At 41.9% G+C, this 26,462-nt stretch overlaps 1 protein-coding gene across 3 annotated transcripts; it reads left to right on the top strand.

Annotated features, from left to right (window-relative positions):
- Positions 1-153: 153 nt before the first annotated feature.
- Positions 154-26,462, top strand: cacnb3b (calcium channel, voltage-dependent, beta 3b). 3 transcript variants are annotated; one of them, XM_026154188.2, is made up of 14 exons: positions 154-395; positions 17,486-17,605; positions 17,857-17,979; positions 18,100-18,221; positions 18,427-18,479; positions 19,039-19,058; positions 19,227-19,307; positions 21,187-21,245; positions 21,477-21,577; positions 21,750-21,901; positions 22,911-23,006; positions 23,107-23,277; positions 23,373-23,420; positions 23,494-26,462. In XM_026154188.2, exons 1-13 carry the CDS (start codon positions 357-359, stop codon positions 23,400-23,402), a joined length of 1,167 nt encoding a protein of 388 aa, XP_026009973.1. In that variant the 5' UTR covers positions 154-356; the 3' UTR covers positions 23,403-23,420; positions 23,494-26,462. The 3 variants fall into 3 exon arrangements, with proteins under 3 accessions (XP_026009973.1, XP_026009972.1, XP_026009971.1); XM_026154187.2 differs by lacking the exon at positions 154-395 and adding an exon at positions 8,086-8,224 and having other exon boundaries at positions 23,373-23,416; XM_026154186.2 differs by lacking the exon at positions 154-395 and adding an exon at positions 8,089-8,224.

Here is a 26,462-nt window from a genome sequence, read left to right as displayed (position 1 = left end):
TATTCAGAAATTCCAAAATAGAAATCCAACATGAAGGCGCAGAAATCCAAGGGGACCGGGCTGTGCGAAAAGTGCAGGTCTTGCATAATTTATTACGAAAGCTGTAATCTATCCAGCCGTGTGTCCGTGCGCGTGGCTTTGTGTACAGTCATTGATCATGCCGTGAATCCAGAAACTAGAGATTTTACAGCGCAGATGCCGTGGGAGCATCGCATCCAAATGAAGCGTTATTACAGCTGAGTTTTCTCGGGCTGTGGAAATGTTTCGACGAGGCGCGGTGCTCTGCCTTTACTTGATGCCTTGTGGCTTTTTCACCCAAGTTGGGCTGTGGTGACCGAGACTGCTGTTATCTGCGGATGTCCCTGACCAATTCGAGCGTCTTTCTGCTGAACGAGGTAGGCTTTCAGTTTTTCCCTCTTCTTTTCTTTACCTTTATGTTGTCGAGGTAACTGAGGAAAATTTGGACTGTTTTTTGTGCTGGAAGGAGTTTGAAACCAACCTGCGTGCAGTGCATTTACAGTACCATGCAGACCTGTAAGGGGGGCGAAGGTAGTAGTAGCAGGTCCTTTCTGGGATGCTGATAATTAAATTAGACACGCTGACCACGCTGGGAATCTTCCGTTTGGAGTGGAAAAGCTTTGACGTGCATGGCACTGTCTGCCAGCTGGAATTAGGGACAGATGAGCTTTGAAATGTTCGTGATAGTCATTTCACCCAAAACAACAAAACTGGTCAGCTGGCGCAACAGATGAACTGCGTGTGTGTTTATAGTCCCACTTTATGGAAAATGAGGTAATAACTGTTTTAATACTGCAGGAAAAACAAAAGCAATTTAGATCATAACCGGTGTCATGCATTTGTGAATGAGTGTGGTAATTAACGATCAGTTAAACTGTGTGGCTGTGTCTTTGCCTCCTTTAGATTCTTCATGCTTGTTTATAATGTGAGAGGACTCCAGTCATTCATCAGAGGATGTGATGTAATGCAGTGCCTAAATCAGAGTGACAACGCTAAGGCCGAATATGATGGCTATCAGTATTTTATTTACTAAGTAACGTGTTTCATGTTGAGGGAGAGAAACACAGGCGAAGTTACTTCTACAGATAATATTGCAAAGCCTGAATTAGTCACAATGTTAATAGATACGAGTGAAATGATTCTCTGTTGATAATCTAATCTGCTTTAGGTGCTTTATAGAAAACACAAAAATCAGATTTCTGCTAAATTATCAATGTAATAATGTTGCATCTGCAGCAATCTGCACTTATTTAGGTTGTTTCATTTTGTGATGTTTTATGCCTAATTTAATCAAAGTTACCATGGTGCTCTGAAAGCTCTTCTTCTCCTGGAGGTTGCATTTCACAAAGACAGATCAATATATACCTGCAGCTATAGTGAGATGATTCACCAAACAATATTAGGAAATCTCACCCAAGGGGTCTGGACTTAAAGGTGACTGAAAAGTCAGGATACATAATTTTGACCATACTGTCAGCCAGCTGGCTGGGAAAGGTCCATCATCTGCTTCATTGTGTGTCTGGAAGCAAACTACTGGAGGTCCGCTCAGTCCCTCTGCAGTACGATGAAGTGCCAAAAGTCTCTCTGTCATCATGCTGAGGACTTTTTGGCACTAATCCCAAAAACTACATTTGCTATGCAAAATGTTCAGCACTCAATGCAAAATCAGATCTTAGATATTGATTCTGTTTTTTTCTATTTGAAAAAAAAAAAAAAAGCAGCTTACAGCGTTTTTCAATGAATAAAATGGGGGGGGGGGGGGGGAGTCATTTTTATACATATTTAACTATTACCTTTTCCCTTCTATAGAGAAAACTTTTATTTGGAATAAGGCCCTTTCAAATGTTCATTTGAGAGTGAAGTACTAGAGGTTACAAAAAACAAACTGTAGCTGCATGCACATCTGTGGTATCACAGTAAACTTCTGAAATCCCTCTTCTTTCTTTCTTTTTTTTAAACTTTTTTTCGTGATTATATCTGAACCACTTTGAACCAACTTCTCAGTGCACTGCTTGTTAACTTCTCATTGAACAGCCTCACCGGAGATTATGTAAGGTACATGTGCGCAGCTCGCCACTGCAAGAAGTACACTGTCTGTGTGAAACACTGCGTGGTGACACTCTCGCTCACTTCAATAACATTCCAGTCTGTTTACCTCCTCCCTCCTCTTGGTGTGCTGGAACACATTCTGTACCTGCTTGTCTGAACCCATCAAGTACTGTATAAACCTCATGAAAGGATTTGGCAGCAAGGAGTCATCTTCCCTCCACTCAAAAATCAAAATGCAGCATCCCCAGTGCCTTAAAATAGCTCCTCATCCATAATGCACCAGCAGCAGCTCTGCCCACAGAGGCGCTTCATATGGGACAGACTGACAGACATCTGCACTCAATGCTTGGGTGCAGCTCCTAAAGCTCCTCTCTTTCTCTCCTCCTTTTCTCCCTTTGTTTAACTTCCAAACATTCATTCATTCATTCATTCATTCATTCATATTTTTATTCACAGAATGAAAATGGATGCCTCCTCTGTGTCCCTCTTCTGTTTTTTTTCCTCCTCCAGTTTCACTATTTTCTGCAACCTAGCCTATGAATTATGAATCTCAGTCTTGTTGGAGATTGTCTAGCCAACCATGGTCCTCCTTCATGTGTGAGACTACTTGGCTTTGACATATCTGCTGCTTTTTTACATAGATGCAAGGTGCAAGGTGTGGTGAGCACAAATGAATGAACCTGGTTTGTGCAGACCTCCCACATCCCATAAAACACACACACTCACCAGCCGAGCAGCTGTCAGAGTACAGCCATCCATGACGTCTGCAAAACACACTCTGCGAACCACAGGCTACACCGGGGACGCCTCCACGTGTCGAACATCGCCCCCCATATCCCTCTCATCACCATCAGACTTTCTCCCTTCTTTAAACTTTTAGCTTTTGAGATGTTGAAATCCAGAGCGGCTGAAAAATGTGACAGGACTGTAGAAATGCTTGATTTTTTTCCCCCTTGGAGGTTTTGTCTCTGTGCTCTATACAGTTAGCCCTGCAAGAAGGTTCTGCTTGTTGGGCTAATATGTGATTTTAAAGATGTCTGCTTGGGGTGTATCCCACTTGTGCCCTGTGATAGGTGGGATAGCTGGATAAGCAGATAAGAAAACGTACAGAAGAATGTAGTTACAACACATGGTACATATTTATGTCATCAGTTTTCATCACAACTCTACTGATACAAATTTGGCAGTGATCACCAGATATCTTGGAAGAACTTCACAACAACACTTAATTTTGGAATTACTTGCTCATCGACTATGTACAAGCGTAAATTGGTTTGCCCAAATAATTCTGGCAATGGTATTTTTGTTAAAAACTTGTGAAAATTACAAGAAAATCAGATATGGTATAATTAAATATGACTCCAGCTTTTCCCTTCGAGTGCTTCTGAAGTGTCTAGGGATCCCAGTCATGTTTACCTTGGTTGTTGCTTTAAGGCTCAGTGCCACCCGATGCTGCATCACATTGTCACCTTAAGCATCATGGTGGAGTTCTGAAAGAACCCAGCATGCGCTTTTGGTACAAAGTCCCATCGGACAGGCAAGGTAGAGATGAAGGGTAGACTAAGGAGGAGGAGAGAGGATGCTATGTGGAGCATAGAGAGCCTCACTGACGTAGAGAAGGGTTGTGTACTGAGTGGTGGAGAATAGGAGAGGAGGGGGGCTGTAAAGAAAGAGAGAGGGATAGTCTGCTTACAAGCACGCTACAGTACACTTCAGTGTTACACAAGAGAGAGAGCACACCATGACTGCCTAGCACAGAGAGAGCAAGCAAGAGAGACGGGGAGTGTTGCTCTCCTACCTCTATCTGAGTAAGTATGGCGCTATCTCTTCTACATCAAAATTCCTTGCCTCAAATTGCTCAGACCTCACAGCAGGTCTGATTTTCAGATGATAAAAGATTTTGGCTGACTTTGAAGAGAATGGAAAAATCTTTCCTCATTAAATTTTGATTGAAAGTTTGAAGAGTGGAGTTGTTTGCAGTTGTTAAAGTGGGGGAAGACTGAATTTTGATCTCCATTTGACCGCTGTGAACAGATCTGATGGATATCCAGATTCCTCACCCTCAGCACTCACATTTCACTGGAAATGTTGCACTAAAGCAGAAAATGGCATTTAGTGCAGTTGTGTGAAAGAGGAGCAATGGTGGGAAGCTGTGGGCATGCTCGCAAGCGTTTCTTTCTCTGCTGGTGGGGGGAAGGAGTGCATTTGGGACCGCTAGGCTTCCTGTGTGGGGTCAATTAAATACTGCATGAGACAGAGCACTAAAAGCCTGTCCCGCGAGGAGCCAAGTGCTTTGTGTGTGTGTGTGTGTGTGTGTGTGTGTGTGTGCTGGTGCATCAGTGTGCAAAGCCTTGATTAAATTTGATGAACCAGCAATGTTGAGAGGACCACAAAGGTTCCAGTTCCAGCTTCTTTGAGGTCCTCTCCAGAATCTGTGCACCGGTGTTCTCATTGTTATCTTGATAAAAGAAAAGACAATAGCCTACAATGTGCTTTCATGTATCCATAGGACTGGTTTAATCTAGAAAATCCATCTGTATCTATCTAATTCGCTTTTATTAACTGACATCTTTCCTCGCCTACACCGTGTAGTCACTGAATAGTTTTGAGACTTAAACGTGAGCGAAAACACTTTTTTTCAATGTAAAGCTGGATTGCGTGAGTATGTAGGCCACCATTACATATTGATAAGTCTGAAATCCCCCCCAGTTAGCTCGGTGCACTAAACAAGGCACACCAATTAGGCCCAACTCAAATCTAAAGCCTAAATCAGGTCATCTTTTAACAAACACATCTGACTTAATGAAGGATGCAGTTCTGTTTAATTCTGCACTGCACCGTCGGTACACAGCTTTATGTGGGTTAGCTCCAGCCTCTCTGCGCTTTGAAGCAGTTTGGTGAAGTCAGGTTGAGGGATCCCCGGGGGGATGAAAGTCTAACGATGCACAGTGTAGCCGGCAAGGCCAAGTTGTCAGCATGGATGAAAGATATTCCTGGCTACGCTCGTTGCGTCTTCTTCTACTGTATGCCAGCGTCACTGACAACCCATCCATAACTAGTCACATATTTACATCGTCAGTGTTGTATTCGCAGCACTTATCTGTGCAGCTGACAAATGCAAGGTGTATTCACTCCTTAGGTCTCCTTAAAGAGTGGAGTTGGTGTTGAGAGAACAGCTGTTTATCAGTGTGTCCTCATAGGCTGCAGGGTTTTCCAGAGGCTCATTAAAGACTGGGATAAAGTATTCTGGGGTAACATTAGAGCAGGAGGAGGGTGGAGCTGCAAAGGACAGTATGGAGTATCAATCTGTGTGCCTCTCATATTGATCCACTCTGCCCTACTCTGGTTGCATTTCTCTCTGGCTCTGAATGATCCACCTTTCCCTGTACTGCTGCCTCAGCTAACACTTCTCACAGAAAGTAAGGTGCCTTTTCATGAGTTACAAGGCCAGAAAGATGAGCGGTTGACTGCAGAGTTCCAGCATGTTAATCTCCATATTTGTCGTTAAGATCTGGAGCTGTTTTTTTAAAGCCCAGATGGCACAGGGCTTCTCACATTGTTTACAGAACAAGAGTATGGTTGGAAAAAAGAGAGACAGATAATCATAGAAAGTAACGGCGTGCGAGAGTATCAAATAAAGATCTGCTTGTGCTCAAAAACTGAGCTGGTTTAAAATCTAATATTTAACTATGGGTTTTGTTTTTTTGCCTTTTTTGGATTCAGTACTTGGATACTTGGAGGCCACTGATAAAACTACTTTCAGTGCTTCTTTATTCACAATGGGATCACCACAGCAGGTAGCTCCGCATATTTGATTACGCAGACTTTTACACTGAGTGCCCTTCCTGATAAAAGGGATCCAAAGGATTTGTGTCTCCTTCCAGGACTTAACAGAGGATCTTTTACTTGTCAGGCGAAATGTGTGGAGCGTCACACTACGCCCTCAAAGAATTTCGCTACCAAAACCATATTATTATATTTTTTGACACCTGCTTCAAGATAAACAAACCATATATACAAATATAAAATTACTTAAAAATGTACACTTTGAATTTCTGTCTTTCTCTAAATGAATTTCATTTTTTGTCTTCATTGGCTTGTGTAAAATCTGAACAAAATTGCTATTATAAGGTACAACTGCACCACAATATTAAAAATAGATACAATATAGATAAACCCACCTTTACTGCAGAGACAGCGCACATGTACATGCACAGTTATACAGATCCCTGCTCTTGTTTCCCATATTGGCTCATTCATATTCAGATTGTCTGTCTGGCTTCAGTGAATGTAGCTGAGCCATTCTCAAATCTGCTTTACTCTTTCTTTAAGGAATTCATCAAAACTCACTGAACTTTAACTTAAACAGCCCTCGGCTATCTCCCCACCGCTGCCAGGCCCAGTCACTGTTGGGAGGAGTGTGAGGAGAGGAGAGCTATATTTAGAGCACCTGAACAGCAAATTAATAACAAAAAAAGAGACATATTCTCTTAATCTTGTCTTCCTGTTCTAGTCTGACTGTGTTCTTCTCTGCCTGTTTCCTTCAAAAATCTCTGTATTTTTTCATTTCTCCCACAATTTCATGTCATCTTTTTCTCTTAATCTACCTCCACCCATTTCGCTTGAAAATATAGAGCTCTAAGAATCAACAGTAGCAAAGCAGACTAATGATTTGACATTAAAAATGTATTGAAAACTCGCATGTTTAAGTTCTCTTTCTGTTGCGATGTAGTTCATATTAGCCTTTGCTTGTTTCTAGCCCTCTTTTTCATTCCTTCTAACTCTCTCTCCCTTTATGATTGTATGGTGCCATTACTCAGAGGCTGTTTTACCCACAGCCCTAATGATGGAAATATAGCTACCATATCTTCTCTGCTGAGGGATCGGAGAGTTATTGCAATAACTTTAATAATGTGTGTGTCTCTATGTGTGTGCGTGTGTGTGTGTTAATATGGTATGTGCTTCCCTGCTTGTAAAAAGCCACACAGAAATATAGCCCCAGGGCATTTTTTTCCTAAAAGCCTTGGCAGAGTGCACTTTCTTCATTCTTAAGCAGCGAAAGTTCAGTGAGGGTGAGAGAGCATGCATGCTGCCAGCACAATGGACCCCAAATCAGGGTCTTCAGTGCCTGGGGCAACGTATAGAGCAGGCATCCAGGCCTGGCTCGCCAGGAACGAGACTTTCTTCTGCAACGGAGACGTCTCTTTCTGGCTTATTAAGACATCTGATGGACTCTAGATGGCTGCTTGCTGACTCACCGATGCAATTCTGTTTTGTAGACTCATGCATCACCTTCCTGTCAGGAGGATGGTGCAGGGCAGGGCAAGCAGGCAAGCCCTACCCTACTCGCCCCATCTCGCCTTCTCTTCCTGTTTCTGCATCCACATGTTCGTCTCTCTTTCATCAACGGCTTTACATCCTCTGCATTTCTGAGTGTTATTCATTTTGCTTTTCCTGTGCAATAAGGAAAGATACCAATTGGCAGAGGAATGACAATCAGAGACTATTTTTAAGCTTTCCTTTGCTCAGCCATTGTTATTTTTACTTATCGAGGCTTACAAGCTTATCCTTTGTTCTGCTTTATTTTTAGAAGTTCTCCCTGCGCCCAGTAAAAAATTATACACTGCACAGTGAGAGTAAACACCAGTCCAGCAATGTAGTTGTTGATTTTATATAGATATATGTGTATCTTTTTCAGGATCTCTTAATACCTGAACTTACATAAGAGGGAGGTATGGAAAAACCTGAAAGGGTTGTGAATATGATGCTGGAGAGGGCTGCATGAGATTTGTGGCAGAGAAGGGCAACCCAAGGGAGAGCAAAGCTGAGCAGAGAAAAGATCTTTTTTTTTCCTTTAAATTTATTACATGAAGTCTGACTTGCAGCTAAAGCAAGAAACTATACAATACCAGCATGCGGGCGTGTACACAACAGTGCTGCAGTCAGGGCATCAATTTTGTATAGGAAATGACTGTTGAGGCAGCGCAGCAGTGGTTGTGAAGCACTTAGGCATCGCGCACCTCCCTCTCTCCCCACTGTTACCACGGGCTGAGGGGAGGAGGGTTACGCTTTTTCATTGCAATGGGGGGAAGAAAGTGCTGGCAGGAGCATCATGTCTGCCTCCGACTCGAGCGCTACAGGACTCATCTGCAACAAGGTACGCTGTTAACCCTCCCCCTTATTTAACCACTCTGCATGCGATTCCAGCCTCTTCATCTACGAGTCCTCCATCGCTCTGCTCAGAGGCGTCTTCATTCTGCTTTTTTCCCTCTTCTTCTTCTCCCCAACCCTCTCACTCTTTTCTCAGCAGAAGTCTGTTCACTTCATTCACTTTTCCAGCATAGCCCCTACTTGTCCGCTCGTCCCTCCCTCCCTCTTTCCTTCTTCACACACACTGAACTGAAAACACACAGGCTATCTCAACTCCATTACTTTGCAGCGGTGCTTTTAACTAGTAGTTCAGTGGGTGGCCTGTCTGATGAATAATATGACTCATGACCCATTTATTTATGGCTTGTCTGTTTATAAGGTCATCCATACCAATAAATAGTATACCCCAGACCCATTTGTGGGTCTGTTTTCCCTGTTGTCTACAATAATGTTTCATGACATTATTGTAAAAATGCAGCAGCAGCTTCAACACTTCACTGTGGAATTCAAATGAATAAAAGACTGAGGTATAATTTCTGGAATAAAAGACATAACAGTACTTTGATATGTACTGAACAATTAATGGAATAATGTGTATTTATACATCTGCATAAATATGTATCTTATTTTGCACAGATTGCCATAATATTGTTCATCTACTTCAGGCATGATGGCTAAGTATAAAAAGAGCAAACCATGGCTCTAACAGCTGGTTCATGAGCAAGGAAACTTGTTTTGTCATGTGCATGCTTCCCTCTGCTGGCAGGAATCTACAACTGCTGCTGTGTCATTATCACACGTTCCAGTCCGTAACATCTGGGGGATTTCTCTCGACACCCTCTTTGGCCATAACTGTCAGCTGCACTGTGAGCAGGTCTGTCTTTTTAAGGGTCCGGTCAGTCAAACAGAGTGAGGTGTGAGTTTGCACGGTACAGTAAAGCTGTTTCAACACTGAGACTGACCGGTGTGTCTGTGATTGTGTTAGATTCCACTCTTGGTCCTATTTTTGTGCAATCAGAACAAGGATTTATTTTTTTTATTTTTTTTTACAGTGAGACAGAGTTTGTCAGAGACTGGAATAAGTAGTGAAATATATTCATGATTTTTTTTTCTGATCTTGTTTGGTTTGTTAGAAATATGGATTGAAGGATGCATAAATATGAGGGATTACAACCATGGCTGTGTCATACATTAGATCACTTAACAGTTTATTTAAAAATTAGGATCAAGATTCATTATCTGCATTTAACCTATCTAGAGTATTAGGAGCAGAAGGACTGAAATCCAGGTGTAAGTCTGTACACTGGACATTAAACTAGCATCCAGCTTTGAAGCAACAAAGCCATTATGCTGTCACATTGACACTAAAGCTTAAAATGTAAAGGTTTTTTTTTTTTTTACTCATGCCCTTTAATATGCTTACCCATACTGATGAGTTGGAATTGGTACATGCATATCAGCATCTGTTCCCATAATGGCTGGCAAAAGCTTATTTCCAAAGTTCCAGCTTTCTTATTTCTTCACTGACAGAATTGCAATAGAGGCAAAAGTCTGTGAAATTCTTCTGTGACTGGCTTTTATTGGCACTGCATCATGGGATGTATCACACTTGCCTTTGAGGCTGTGTAGACGATTCTCTACATACTAATTGGGTACGTATGAATAGTTGGAAGGCACTGAGGAAGAAAGAGAATGAGAAGTAGTTAGAAAGACAGAAGCAAAAACACCCCAGAGGCTCCCCATACTATTAAAAGATAGGTTTAATGTGAGATTCTCAACTTCTGCCATGTATATTTTTACAAGGTTTGTGTGACACAAAAGAAAATGCCTGGACAGCAGACAGCTGATATTATGTCTATGGAAAGATCTGGACAGTGACAAAGAGAAAATGACTGTTGTGGAGCCCTTCTTCAGCAAATCAAAGCAGTTAAATTAGACAACAACAGTACAGCTAGTGTGTGTGTGTGTGTGTGTGTGTGTGTGTGTGCACTGTGTGCTAATGAGACTCTGTCTGAACTTTAGAATAAATATCCTCCTGTTCTATCTGTAGAACTTTATGGACTTTAATTAGGTTTTGTTTCTTGCGCTGGCAGACGCTTCAGATTCTGTTCTGCTTCTGGCAGGCTTTGATATTCAAATGATATCCACAAAACTCTGTGCTGGATTCAGCTAAAATATTTTTCTGTTTGTTTTTTTCTGGGCTGGGTGAGGGGGGACAGAGGTGGAAAGAGGGATGAGGCAGGTGGGAGACAAAAGGTAAATGAAGGATGACGTTGTTCTGGAGCTATATTTAGGTGTCTTATGTGGATACTCCTGTTTGGTATGTGAGGAGTCTTCCAGCCTTACATCCAGCTGGGACTGCAGCCACCAGGGAAGAGCAGGCTTGGAGTGAAAGGATGAGTGTGGAGTTTATGGAGTGAGCATTCTGAGTTTTATTTACATCTGTATCTGTCTGTGCCGGATTTACTAATTCATTTTTAATGATTAAACTGTGGCATTTCAAGAATTGATGTTCTTGAGAAATGATTGACTGACATTTAAGCACTTTTTAAAATACATAAAAATTCCCCTATCTCCCCTGCGATCTATCCTTCAAGCTTGGGTCCTCTACTAGAGGCTTGGAAGCTTGAGGGTCCTGTACAGTTGCCGTTTGCAGTTTGCTAGGACTGCGCTCTTCTGAACAGAGATCTCAGATGTTGTTCTTGGGATCTGCTGGAGCCACTTGCCTAGTTTGGGGGGGGGGGGGGGGGTCACTGCACAAATTGCTCCGATTACCAGTAGGACCACTGTTACCTTCACCCTCCACATCTTCTCAAGCTCTTCTCTGAGCCCTTGGTACTTCTCTAGATTCTCGTGTTTCTTCTTCCTGATGTTGATGTCATTTGGTATTGCTACGTCTATCACTATGGCTGTCTTCCACTGCTTGTTGGTTAGCCACCACCATTTTGTCCGTCTGTGTCTGGAAGTCCCACAGGATCTTAGCTCGGCCATTCTCCACAACTGTTACGTCCCTCTGATGGTGATATAAGATATAAGAGTTGCAAGGCTGCTTCTGCGGTTCCACAATGGTGCACCATTGAATAAAAAATAAAATAAAAAGGTTCTTTGAAAAACCATTAAAGGTGCCCCAAAGAACCATTTCTTGATGGTTCTGTGGGGCACCTTTAAAGGTTCTTCAATGAACCACTGAAAGAAATGGTTCTTCAAAGAACCATTGTTTGAAAGGTTCTTTGTGGCACCAAAAAAGGTTCTTCTATGGCATCAGTCTAAAGAACCACTTTTGGTTCCAGTTGGCACCTTTATTTTTCTGAGTGTGCACGAGCTGATTAGCAGTGGACTGGTCAGCTTTTTTCTGATCTGGAAGAATGCCCACAGCTGATTCACAAACCAGTGACCCAGAGACAGAGTGAGCAGCAGCAGGCTGAGGCTGGTGAGATCCAGCGCTGGCTGCTGGTTGACTTCAGCAACTGCATTCAGAGGCACAGTTAGCAGCAGCATGGCTCGAGAGAAACCAGGACAGTGCAGGAATGTCATCAGAACCACGCCTCTACCCAGAATCAAAACTTCATTGTGCTTTCTGGCACGCTGACCCTGTTTGCAGTTGTCCACACATCTGTGGAGTGTGTGTGGTAGAAACACCCAAAGCAAGCTGTGACTGACAGCAGGTGGTGATTCAGAATGACTTCTATTGACAGTCCTCAAAACGTTGTATAAATATTACACCCCACCTATTGTCAGGCGGGAGATGGAGCCTGATGTTTTGCAGAGCCTTCACCACATATGTGTTTTAATAAAATAATTTGTGTTGACCCACAAAAAAAAACAAAAAAAAAAAACACTTATGTTACGACCCGGCTCAAAAGCCGCAACATAAAAAAAAAAAAAAAAGGAGATGAATAACAGAGTGTGGGTGAGAAGAAGTTTCATCCTAAAATGGAAAACCAGGTTGGCTAAAATGGCTGGTGCCACCAAGGCAAAGACTAGTGCACTGCCGGAAAGCTTGCCTCAGGTATGCTTTTATCCACACCTGACTAGGTGTGGCCAATTAGCACCAGCTGAAAACACTGAGACGATTAAAAGCTGCAGAGGGACGTAACACCTCCTCCCTTAAAAGGGTTCCTCTAGGACCCTTAAATTTATTAAAAGCCCCTCTGAAGCCTTCAGTTCCTTGACCCACAAACCTGGAATAAAAGTTAAAGCTAACAGAAGCACAGTGTTCACGTTATAGTTGGCATCTCTAAGCATGGATGGGCATGAGGATTTGAAGTTGCCACACTGAACAGACAAAAAGTAACATGTGACCAACACAAAGGAGCACAACAGTCAAACCCAAAATGATTACCTGATCTGCTACAACACAAAACCAAAAGTAGCAACAAATAATCACAACCAAGTGATCTGTTGTCTCCACCACACAAACAGTCACATACAAGTGGCCCTATACCACAACAAGTTACTTTATTCCAAAAAGTTCAGTAAATCAAGCGTACTAGTGACCAACCACAAAATGGAGAGCTATGGCCACACAATGATCACATCAAGGGTGGCTCAGCACCCCACAGTGTTATTGCCATCACCTGGCCAACAACACTCACAAGTGATCCAACAAAATAGCCATATTCCCCACAACACTAAAGGTCACAGCACAAAACACTCACCTCACAAGGATCTCATTAGCATCCATCCACACTGACATATGCACACACAGGGTGTGCACACAATGCCAACTTAAAAACAGCCTACCTGCCTCAGCTACAGACCATAATCATGAATGGTCTCAAACCTCCTACCAAGTTTGGTGCCACTGATTTACTATGTGCAACTCCCAGCCTAAAACACTAAAAAACAACAAAACCCTTACTTTTCCTACCCTAGTCTTCAGTGGTGTACCAGGCTCGAGGCAACTTTAAACGCGAACTCGAGAGCAGGCAGCAGACCAGAGATATAGTCTCCTACCAAACTCTGAAGCGTACCCCCACCCAGGATAGCCACCAAACACAATAAACTAAAACAATAAAGCAAAACAACAAACAAGTGCTTCGATGGAAGGGCAGCACAGCCACCCAGCTGAAACACACTAACTAAAGGGAGTTTGCACAATTACAGTGACCACCATCACTCACCCACTTAAAAGCAAAACAACCTGACATTCAGTCTCCACTAAAATGTCCAAATATCCCGGACGAGCCCCCACTTATGTTACGACCCGGCTCAAAAGCCGCAACATAAAAAAAAGGAGATGAATAACAGAGTGTGGGTGAGAAGAGGTTTCATCCTAAAATGGAAAACCAGGTTGGCTAAAATGGCTGGTGCCACCAAGGCAAAGACTAGTGCACTGCCGGAAAGCTTGCCTCAGGTATGCTTTTATCCACACCTGACTAGGTGTGGCCAATTAGCACCAGCTGAAAACACTGAGACGATTAAAAGCTGCAGAGGGACGTAACAACAACCCTAGTGGGCGTCTCCCATTTTGACCTAGGGACTTCCAGGCCATATTCGGCGCATATGTTTCTGTACACTATGTCGGCCACTTGGTTATGGTGTTCCATGTATGCCCTGCCTGCTAGCATCTTACATCCTGCTGTTATGTGCTGGATTGTCTCAGGAGGCATCTTTACACAGCCTGGTGTGATAGACCCCAGCCTCTGGATCTTGTGCTCAGAGCTTGTTCCTGTGCTGCCATCAGTGTTGGTCAAGTTACTTGAAAAAAGTAATCAGTAACTAATTACTGATTACTTCCCCCCAAAAGTAATCCCGTTACTTTACTGATTACTTATTTTCAAAAGTAATTAATTACTTAGTTACTTTTTAAAAACACGATTTACAACCTGAATAGGTGATAAAGCGATAGATCTTTCAGCCCAATTCTACTTTTTCTGCATAATCCATCATACAAAATGTAATCAAATGGAAATGTCTCTTTTTTTTAACTTGTTTTATCAGTTTTAATCTTTTAACTTTATGCATCAAGCAAAAATGTAATTATATGCAACATTCTCTGACTTGAATAAATTAGTTTAACATTTAAACCTATTTTCTGCACATTCCAGCACATAAAATAAAATATTTTTTGTGTTTACACTCACTCTTTCAAATAGATGCAAGTAAAACACAGCAGAAAATAAATAAAGTCAAAGACTCAGCGGTCCTGTTGCTCTATTTTCACCTGTAAAGCAGGAGTGGCGTAGGCGGAGGTTTACCCTGGTGCAGGTGTGCCGCAGCGGTCAGTTGAAGAATCCGCGAGTTTCTCTGTGAGTTTCCCATTACGTCGTTGCGCACTCGGTGCTTGCTTGGAAGTTTAGGGTTTTTTTTCGCTGTAAAAAGTTTTCTTCCCACGCACAACGGACGCTAATGTTTTTGTCACTTTTTATGGAATCAAACTCAAAGTAAGGTCAGTACTTCCACGCTTTAAACGCTGCACGCTCATACTCTCTCCCACAATCGATATAGGATCCATTGTTGATCTGCACACAGCTGTTGTCACCAACGGCGCACTCGCTTACTAGGGGTGGGGGAAAAATCGATACTGTGTAGTATCGTGATATTTTGTTTGCTAATAATGTATCGATACAGGGACAGCAGAAATCGATATTTTGTTACAAAAAAGGTTTGTGTGCTCTGACTTCAGAGCATGTTGATCCTTTTTCTGAGCAAGAATCCTGACATTCCTTCACTGTCCAAATGTGTTTAACTTTTTTTTGGCAGCAATAAACATGACAGTTTACTTATTTTAATTTAAGACATGTTTTATTTTAATTAAGTTTAAAACTTTTTTATTTAATGTAAAATTATATTTTGTTTTAATTTACTTTCAAATTCTTCTGTTGCTGAATGGGCTGCATAGTTTTCATAAATAAATAATAATAATAATAATAAATAAATAAATAAAATTGCAATACTATCGTATCGTGCGTTAAGTATTGTGATAATATTGTATCGTGGGATGTATGGTGATTCCCACCTCTATCGCTTACGTCACTGTCATGAGACATTCTTGCAAAAAAATCACGGTTTTAGTAACGCAGTAACGCAGCGTTCCTACGGGAAAGTAACGGTAATCTAATTACCAATTTTGCAATAGTAATCCCTTACTTTACTCGTTACTTGAAAAAAGTAATCAGATTACAGTAACGCGTTACAAGTAACGCGTTACTGCCCATCTCTGCCATGATTAGTGCTTCTGTGCTATCTTTCAGTCCAGCTTTGTCCAGCCACTGGTAGGACTTCTGGATGTCAGTCACTTCCTTTATCTGCTGGTGGTACATACCGTGCAGGGGCCTGTCCTTCCATGATGGTTCCTCCTCTTGCTCCTCTTTGGTGCATTTCTGCTCCCTGAGATATTCACTGAGCACATCTTCCTGATGTATTTGTGGATGTTTGCTGCCTTATCCTGAACTGTGGTACTGACACTCACCAGTCCCCGGCCTCCTTCGTTCCGCTTAGCATACAGTCTCAGGGTGCTGGACTTGGGGTAAAACCCTCCATGCATGTTTAGGAGCTTTCTCGTCTTGATGTCACTGGCTTCTATTTCCTCCTTATTATAACAGCAGCAGGGTACCTGATCACAGGCAGGGCGTAGGTGTTGATAACCCAGATTTTGTTCTACCGTTCAGCTGATTCTCAGGACTTGCCTGACCCTCTGCAGATACTTAGTGGTTGCAGCTTTCTTAGCAGCCTCTTCGTGTGGGATGCCTGTGGGATGCCCAGATACTTGTAGCTGTCCTCAGTGTCTGCAATATTTCCTTCTGGTAGCTTGATCCCCTCAGTTCTGACTACCTTCCCTCTCTTTGTTACCATCCGACTACACTTCTCCAGCCTGAACGACATTCCGATGTCATTGCTGTATATCCTGGTAGTGTGGATCAGTGAATCGATGTCTCGTTCACTCTTGTCATACAGCTTGATGTCATCCATGTACAGGAGGTGGCTGACGATTTCTCCGTTCCATAGTCGTATCCGCAGCCAGTTTTGTTGATGATCTCACTGAGGGGGTTCAGGCCTATGCAGAACAGCTGTGGGGACATAGCATCTCCTTAATAGGTCCCACACTTGATGGTGACTTGTGCTATGGGCTTGAAATTGGCATCTAGTGTTGTTGGCACATCCCCATTGAGTTCCTGATGAAGGCTCTACAGGTCCTGTTGATCTTGTACAATTCTAGGCATTCCAGGATCCATGTGCGGGGCTTCGAGTCACAGGCTTTCTTGTAATCAATCCGGGCACTGCACAGGTTGGTCAGTCTGGTCTTGCAGTCTTGGGCGACTGCTTTATCTACCAAGAGCTTGCGTTTCGTTCCTCTGTTATTCCTGCCAATTCATTTCTGTGTCCCTGCTCATGTATTGACCCACGTGCCTGTTCATCTTAGCCACTATGATGCCTGACAGGAGCTTTCAAGTGGTACTAAGGCAGCTTATTGGCTGGTAGTTGGATGGGACCGCTCCCTTCTGGGGGTCCTTGGAGATCAGGACTGTCTGGCTTTCAGTTAACAATTCTGGGTGTGTTTCATCCATTAGCAGTCTGTTCATTTGTGCTGCCACTTTAGATCCAATAGCTACTGAGCATTGACATTGTGGGTTGCGTCCTTCTCCCATATGCTCTTCCAGTATTGCTCCATCTCCAGGTTTGCTGGTGTGGTTCTCATATTGTTCCCCTGCCTCTGAGCGTATACCTTGGATGGTTCTGTGGAGTACAGCTGGTTTATTCTCCTGGTTTCTATTTCTGTGTTGAAAAAGCTGTGTTGTATTCAAGACTTTATACAGTACTGTCAGTATGATTTTAAATTGTAAAGCAGTACCAGTGGTAATAGTCCTATGTTGTTGTTGTTGTTTTTGTTTCATTATAAATCATATCCAGACATTGGATATAAGTCTGGATATTGCAGCATGTGTTATCAAAATGCTTGGTTGAAAATTGGACTTTTGCCAATGTATGGTGTGCCAGTCTGAGTGAATAAATAGACAGCAAGGTCGTGTTGCTTGTTAGTGTTGCAGAACTCGTGTTCATATTCCCCTGGGTGACATGCTTTGGAAAGCTGCAGAAGAAGAAACCCAGGTGCAGAAACAGGTGAATAGTAAGGAAAGAAAAGGGAAGTACGGAGGTCAATGCGTAGATGATGATCTATCTGTAGCTGAATCCGCAACATATGAGCTAAGTCTGTGTTTTCTATGCCGTGAGGAATTCTGAACAGCTGCTTCCAGGTACTTTATTGGGCTGATTTATGTCTTCTCCACCTGCTTTAAGACTTTCCTTCCTTTCCTCGTTCACTCAGGGTTCAGCCGATTCCTACACTAGTCGACCCTCTGATTCCGACCTGTCCCTGGAGGAGGACCAGGAGGCGTCTCGGCGTGAAGCCGAGCGCCAGGCTCAGCTGCAGCTGGAGAGAGCCAAGGTGAGAGCCTCAAGGTCAAAGGTCAATTATTGGCTTTAAAATCACCTCTACCTCCACAGGTACAGCAATAAAGTCCTGAGTCATGCTGAAGGCTTGCGTTCCAGTCGACCACTTTAGTCTTTATGTGTGTAAGGGTCTACAGAACTAAAACTAATCTTCAGATTCAAATTTTGCTGAATATTAAAGAAAAGGTCATTCGATATATTGCCATAGATCTTATTTGTTTTGGGGGGGGGTTTTGTCGTCCACAGGCTAAATCAGTAGCATTTGCAGTGAGAACCAATGTGAGTTACTGTGGGGCCCTTGATGAAGATTGTCCAGTCCAAGGTGCTGCAATTAACTTTGAAACCAAAGACTTTCTGCACATAAAAGAGGTGAGAGCCATTACAATTCTGCATTTGTACATGGTTTACAAATAAAGTAACAATAAATATTTACTCTGATTAATGTTAACGCATCTTGCATCATGAGAGGTGTCTTTCACTGTTACACAGAAATACAACAATGACTGGTGGATTGGTCGGCTGGTGAAGGAAGGGGCAGACATCACTTTCATCCCCAGTCCAGTCAAACTTGAGGCCATGAGGATAAAGCAAGAGCAGAAAGCAGCAGCTAGGTCAGAGATTACGCAGCTCTGAGAGACCTCTCTGTTTTTCTGACGCTGTTGTCCTAATTTTAGCAGCTTCCTCTGCAGCACACTCTTTGTAAAGTTATTTTATTACTTCTGCTCATATGTTGCTGTGGTTTGGAGGTCCTTCTTTCTAAATTGCCTCCTTAGGGGATCCACGCATAATGAAGCTTTGCATTATGTTGCTCCACAGGAAAGGAGGGAACGCGTCATCCGGAGGCTGGAGGTCCACCCCTCCATCTGCAGGTGAGAGAGACTGAAGGAGTCCTGCTGTCATGTCTGTCTGTCAGGCCTTCAAGCTGCTACCGAGTCAGATTTGCGTACAGGGACTATTTCTGGGCAAAAATGTTACCTTCAGGGAAAACACGTGTTTACAAAAATCTTTTTACTATAGAGTTTTACTTTAAATCAAACTGAAGTTCAAAAGTTATTTGATCACTGCTGAATTTGGATCAGAGCTTCCTGAATAACACACAGTTAACAAAACGGTGCACTTGTGAAGAAAAACTCGAGTGAATGCAAAAAAAAAAAGCCCAGATTGTTATTGTTCTTTTTTTTTTAAATTGTTTTATTATTTTCAGTTTATTTCCAGAGTGGGGTTACTCATTTCTGTTTAGTCTTTATAGTTTAAAAATGTTTTACTCTTGTTAGCCCAGTTAGTAACTTGCAATTTTGCTAAGTGGAATCATAAGCCCCTCCACTCCACTTTCACAAACACTGGACACGCCCCTGCTCATCACTAATTGCAAGAACCCACTTAGCTTTTCGCCTCTTTGCTCAATGTTCATTCTGTTTGTTTTCAAAGCCAAACAGAAGCAGAAACAGGTATGTTGGGGTATTCATCTGTGTATCACTCTGCTCCGATTATTTAATTTAAATGTTTTTATTAAATTTTTATAACTTTAAAATCTATCTCTGTGATCGTGTATTACTGTAACTTCCACATATCTTAATTTTCATGACTTCCACACTGTCTGCTTGTTGCCTGTGCAGACTGAACATGTTCCCCCATATGATGTGGTCCCTTCAATGCGGCCGGTGGTCCTGGTGGGTCCTTCGTTGAAAGGCTACGAGGTGAGTCAGCCATCAGTACTGTTCTTCAGTTATTTGGGCCTGGTTCTGTTTAATCTTGTGTTTTGATGCATGTAAATTAATTTGATTTAAATATTAAATGTATTTTTAGAGATAGTTTTTTATGTATTTTTATTATGGACAACACATTTGATCACAGCTGAATTTTGGTCCAGTCAGAAAATATTGCAATAGCTATCTGACAAATTGATGCAAAGCAAAAACGACAAATTTCAGCAATAGTTTGGCCATCCTTTAACTTTGTCTCTAGTGTGAACATTTATGAAATTTGAGATTCATGCTGCTCATGATGAGTCATTGGCAGGTCAAAATCTCACTTTTTTGCTGCAAACATTATGATGTCCCACAGTAGCCTCTGCTGTAAAATGTGTATAATTAGTAAACTCGCATTGTTATTATGAGCACATTAGCATGCTGACACAAGCAGTTAGCTGAAAGTACCAGTGTGCCTAAGTGCAGCCCACAGAGCTGCAATGTACCATATCGCTTTTCCAGAAAAAGACAAATAAGCTATTCTGAGGCATTACTTAATGTTGCAGTAATCTAACTGGGAATTAGCCATTATGTGAAGCCTTTCATTCACTTTGCTTTTATTAACAAAGAATAAAAATTAGGAAATTAAGCAGGAAATTAAGCAATAATATTTACTGTAACTATATGTTAAACGTATTTAGATGTTTGATTTATTTCCAGCTAGTTTCTGCTCTTTTTCTCTTCTGGATTCCCTTTCTAGCATGAGTTTAATCAGGTGTGGATTTTCTGATCCAGTAAAACTGGGGTGTTTGGCTTCCATTATCCCATGAACGCTTTTACTAAGCCGCAGTCCCACCCTGATGAAATTAAAGGGCACACAGTAGGCATCTTAGATCCATCTGAGAGCTACAGAACTGCATGTATGCCCCTTTGCATTAGCCACACCATGTGTTATACTCCCATACTGAACAGACACGCACACACACACGCACACACACACATGCACACATCACAGATGAGACATATGAAAACCCACTGCAGTCAAAACGATATAATGTCAGAATGCATCAATTTCGATGACTCGGTGGATGAATATGTGAGGCATGTGCTTCAACATTTTCTCCCTGCCTTGCTCTTTCCTCTGTGGCGGTGCAGGCTATGAGCCAAGCTGTTTGTTTTGTGTGTGTGTGTGTGTGTGTGTGTGTGTGTGTGTGTGTGTGTGTGTGTGTGTGTTGAAATATTTATGCGTTGCTCTGGTAATGTGCTTTGGGGATGCTCCAGTGGTGAATGCCAGGCTGCCTCTTTCTCTCATTCCCTCACATTCTCTTTCTCTGTGCTCTGTCTCTTGTGTACAAATTATTTTCGGCGACTCATCAGGGTTCTTCAGCACTGTCTCTCCTCCTTTCCACTCCTTTGCCTTCTTTCCCCATCTCTCTGTTTCAGTGTGGAAGCTTCATCCTCTACTCCAAAGGCCATTCATTTTTCAGGACTGTTTGAAAATAGACTGCTTCACTTCATCCTGGCAGTGCACAAACATCATTGTGCCACTCAGACATCCAAGTGATTTAACACTGAACAAAGAAGGACTGTAATGCTGCTCATTTTTATCTGTGCTGACTCTTCTGTCTCTTTACAAAGCTATAACTGATTGGTCTTAAAGCTAAAAAATCCCATCACTGTCCTTCCAGCTGTTTACAGCTTCATTATAGTGTGTGACAGCTGTATTAATCCTCATTTAGTGCAGACACTTAAAGTCAGGTGTCACTAAAATCAGTGAAACATGCAAGAAATACTAAAGAGCAAGACGTGTGCATGAGTGAATGCATATTTCACAGCCCTTTCTCTCTCACAACGTCCCTCACTTATCTTCCTTGTTTCTGTTTCCTAGGTAACAGACATGATGCAGAAAGCTTTGTTTGACTTCCTAAAGCACCGATTTGATGGCAGGTGGGTAACGGCTGTCTGTGTCACTCTCTGCAGATGCAGAGCAGCGTACAGTAACGCTATGTCTGAACTGCCGAGCTGCTTGTGTGTTTCTGCATTGCACGTTTCGTGCTCGAAAGCACACACGATGACGATGATTTATTTTTAGTTGCAAGCGAGAAGGAGCACGAGCTCGTCTCCTCCTTTGAAATGGAACAGTTGTGGATGTGGTGTGATAAGATGCTTCTTGTTTAGGATCACTATTACCCGGGTGACCGCTGATCTGTCATTGGCAAAGCGCTCAGTGCTGAACAAGAAAGCCATAATGGAGAGATCCAACACACGCTCAAGTCTGGGTGAGATTTAGAATTTTTTTTTTTAAAACTTGTCTTTGATCTTTTTTTGCTCAATAAAGATGGACAGATGGATGCTAAAAATAGATGCCCTTCTGTCTTCAATGACAGGAAAACTTAAATAAGTGATGCAGCTCTGTTAAAAGTGGCTTATGCAACTCTCTGCCATTCACAGCTGAGGTCCAGAGTGAAATAGAGAGGATCTTCGAGCTGGCCAAGTCTCTTCAGCTGGTCGTCCTGGATGCAGACACCATCAATCACCCAGCACAACTCCTCAAAACCTCTCTGGCTCCCATCATTGTCTACGTCAAAGTCTCATCACCTAAAGTAGAGTACAATCCTCAAAGCTGCCTTTCTGGTCATATTCTGGATTCTGAGCAAACTAGTGGTTAATTAAACCTCTGTGGCACTATTTTAATTATTTAAATATTTGCTGGTTCCCAGCATCTGAGGGATCGTACACAAAATGCCTTGTTTTAGATGGTAAATGATGTACGTGGTTACATGGTTCTCTCCAGGTACTCCAGCATCCTCCAGCAGTCCAAAGCAGTCCATGCAATTAAGAGTTAGGTTAACTGGTTATTGTAAATGACTCCTATGTGTGAATGGTTCTCTCTCTGTGTTGGCCCTGTGACAGGCTGGTGAACTATACCCTGTCTCTCGCCCAATAGTAGCTAAGATAGGCTCCAGCCTCCCTGTAAACCTGAATAGGATGAGAGGAAGAAGATGGATGGATAAATGATTGGATGGATAAATGATAACAGAATTAGAAAGTTCAACTCGGAAGGTTTTAAAATAGTACACTCCCCGTACAGATTAACATTTGTTTGAAGGAGCTCAAAAGAGGCAAATCAATGAGGAGAAATCATTTGGAAGAATTGAAGAGGAATTGAGACTTTGATGACTCATAATGGCAGAACAGAATCCCAGCAGTGATAGGATTTAGAGCACTGAGTGACTCTGAGTGGGAGATGGGGAGGAAGTGGGTTGCACAAATGAGAGTCTGAAAGGGAGAATGAAAGAGAGCGTAGATTTAAACCACACAGAGTGGAGGCTGATTGGCTCAAATAAGGCAGGTGAGAAGATGATTGGACTCGAGTAAAGATGTCAATATTGAGACGGACAGCACGGAAAAGAGGTAGACATGGAGACAGGAAAGCAGGCAGATGAGTGATTACAGATCTTTCTTACTGAACGTACGCATGAGCGTTATTTAAACAATTTCTGTCTGTAAGGGGTGTGTCTAATGCGGTTAAAACGGATAAATTAATTGTATGATATTAAATTAAAACCATGCTCGTTCATTTTTTGTGTGTGTGTCTGAATCATCTGGCAGGTTCTTCAGAGGTTGATTAAATCTCGAGGGAAATCACAAAGCAAACACCTCAATGTCCAGATGATGGCGGGGGACAAGCTCGCTCAGTGTCCACCTGTATGTCACGTTATGTAATTAAATGATATTTTAAAAGTTTAAAAAGTTTTCATTGAAGGACTTTGTATAAGTTTTCTCTTATCATTTTCTGAATCAACAGGAGATGTTTGATGTCATCCTGGATGAGAATCAGCTGGAAGATGCATGTGACCACCTTGCAGAGTACCTGGAAATTTATTGGCGTGCTACGCACCTCCCCTGTTCTGCCCCAGTGAATCCCTTACTGGACCAAAGTGTGATAACTCCACCTTCTGCTAACTCCAGCCAACAGGTAAGAGGAAAAAGAAACTCCTCAGGTGGTGCTTGATTTACTACTTTCGGATGCATTATTAATCACATATCCTTTGCTTCCTGTGTCCACTCTAGTTTTCTGAGACTCAAGAGTTGATAGAATGAGCACTACTTCAGATGTAGGTGAGATGAAACTTACTTTTCTGGATCTGCTATCGTTACCGTCTCTTGAAATTTGCCCCTTCGACCTCTGCAGGAGCAGCTTGTGCTGTCAGCTGGGGTCAGACAGTCGTAGCGCACAGGGACCAGGGCACCACCAGGGGGCAGCAGCAGTCCTCGTCTCTCCAAACCTGGCCACCACCTTCTCCAGCCACACCTGGGCCAAAGAAAAGAGGAAAAGCAGAGTATGGTGAGAGAGAAGGAGCAGGAGGCTGGTGAGCTGGAAGGAGAGAAGACACAAAAAACAGGAAAACAAGAAGAAGGAGGAGAATGATTTGATTAATGCTGCAACAGAAGAAGGAGCCTCCACCTTACTGCTGCCCCCTCGGCAAAAGCTCCCTGCTCCCACTACCACGCGACAACTCAGGGCCAATTTCTACAGCTCCACGTGCACTGGTATTTCAGAAAAACAGTGTAGCAGTGAAGTTACAACTCACTATCTGCCCCCTTTCTCATATTTTTCTCTCACCGTGACCTTAAACCTGTACCTCACTCCCCGCTTTTACATTTGAAGTCACGTCTCCCACCTGACAAAGGTGCGCCAGCCTACGTTTGCTCACACAGGCAGATTCACCTCTCACTGTAGCTACATCACACACCTGTAAAGTTCAGAGGAAGTTAGCCTACAGTCCTGTAGCATAGCAAAGCTACCAGTGTAAAACCTATACACCCTCCCAACACAGGGTTCCAGGGGGTCTGTGTCTGATACACGCCACTTAAAGAGGGTGACAGAAAATCAGCTTTGTATGTCTTCCATCTCTGCAGCTCTCGATGAGTTGTCATTCCAAATGTTTAACCAAATGTTTTCTCTACAGCACAAATGCAATGTCAGAGGCATCATGTTGTCACTTATGTTAGAGGACTCTTACTTTCCCTTACTTGCAGCTCCTGTTTTATGTTATTCTTTCTATTGACCTTTTTACTGTAACTGTCGTTACTACTGTTTATAATTCGTAAGCTCACTCTCAGTGTCACTGATTGCATATCTGTACACAACAGTGATGCTGAACACATGTATAACAAGCACAGACATGCACAGACGGTCTATATGCATCTTTGTCACAGCTATGAATGTATAAACGCTGGTCCACTGGCTTAGGAAGGATTACTTATAATAACTGTGGTTTGCAGATGATTGGAGGCAAAACCCGAAAAGGTCTGTTATCACATCTAAATATCCTAAATGCTTACACTTTACAAAGTTTGACTGTATTTACATGATTTTCCTACCCCAAAGAAAAAATAGTTTGTAAAATTGTTTTATCCTCCCAGAAATAATTGATCACAGATAACCCATGTTTAACATGAGCTATTCCACAACTGCTCCTGACTTAGGACTAACTTCAAAATGTTCATTAAGATGGTTTGAAAGTAAAACTTTGGAACCAATGAGCCAATAATAACAATAATGATAATAATAATAATAACAATAATGATAATAATAATAATAATAATGGAAATATTAGAAATGAGAAAGATTAATGATTTCCAACAACATCTGTAGACAATTAACAGTTAAATATTACCTCAGTGTGTCTTCTGAACGTGGTGCTTGGTGATTGTAGCTCTAAATTACAATAAGCGCATCACCGTAAGCTACGCAGCCAGGAACATGGTCATTTATTTATTTACGTCCAATATTTTGCTGTTACTCTCTGTCAATATAGCGTCAGCATTAAGTTGCTCTATGAATAAGAAGCTGTGGACACTCACTACACTACACCACTGAGAAGACTTCATCTCCTCTACAGGAACAAGATCTCTGAGCACATGAACTGATTGTAAAGGTTTACTTCCTAACAAGCCTGGGAAAGTATTTTATTATCACTGGACATGAGGGTGACCTCTGGTGATGTATTTACATTAGTACCAGGTCTTATAACCATTATTACTTATTCTCTGCCCACATAGCAGGATATACATTATATATATGCATAGACTTTAATCAAAAACATGTCAGATTTCATGTGCGTACAACCACCAGTGTTCTCTTTTCTGCATCCATTTCATGTCTTGCATTGCTCACAAAAATGAATGCGTCTCAGTAAGCACTTCAATAATCGCATTAATGCAACTGCTTGTGTCATTTAAAGCAACAGAATTCTGCTAACATATCATACATATAAATAATCGAATATATGTGCATGATATATTGTATTCCTGTTTCATCAGAAGGGCTTTTTCAGATCAGCGTCACATGAGCCGTTCACTCTTCAGACTAAATCTGCGCGACCTATGTAACCACTTACATATGCATTATAAAGGCTTAAATGTAAATACTGTATATTAAATATGCAGATACTATTATTATTATTAGCAGATTGCACAATAACAGCAAAAGCTGACAGGTTTTAACCAGTACACAATTCTATAATCAGCGCCTCAGAAAGCATGTGTTTATATGTAATATCCTCTTTCTTTCCTTTTTTAAAGAATGGTGCACAGCTTATATAGGACCACTATTAAGGTTGCTTCCACTAACACCATGATTCATTTCTGAAGGGCCGGGTTTGAGATACATAACTTCTACTTGATGAAACACAGAGAGCACAGTACCTTCTTTCGATAAAATCTACTCAGCTTCTCCTGTTGCTTAATTTTTATTGCAAGAAATTTATACAAAAGTCAATTATACTTCTTTGGTTTTCCAAAGCACAATTTTTTACAATTATCATTTCCTATTGCGTTTCACTTGCCTAAATTCTGTATGCAATACAAAGTTTAGCATCAACGAGACACTAGCTGAGACTATCAAAATATCTCCTCAGTTAAGATGGAGTATAATTGCACTACTATTATTTATACTAAACGTTATGCTGTACCCACCTCCAATACAGAGGAAAAAAACTGTTTGGCCTAATGATGATGTCAACGTTTCTCATCGTTTCTGACAAGTCTGCAAGATAAATGATATCCAACAGTGTCTGATGATGATGTGTAATGGGTGCATCTTTTGTCAATAGCACATGAGAAGGAGGAGGTGAATAAAAAAAAACATTTCATTAA

This window comes from Astatotilapia calliptera, chromosome 20 (assembly GCF_964374335.1).
Source record: "Astatotilapia calliptera chromosome 20, fAstCal68.1, whole genome shotgun sequence".
Taxonomy (NCBI): Eukaryota; Metazoa; Chordata; class Actinopteri; order Cichliformes; family Cichlidae; genus Astatotilapia; species Astatotilapia calliptera.
Note: the sequence above shows the minus strand (reverse complement) of the source record. Positions and strands in the feature narration are given on the sequence as shown.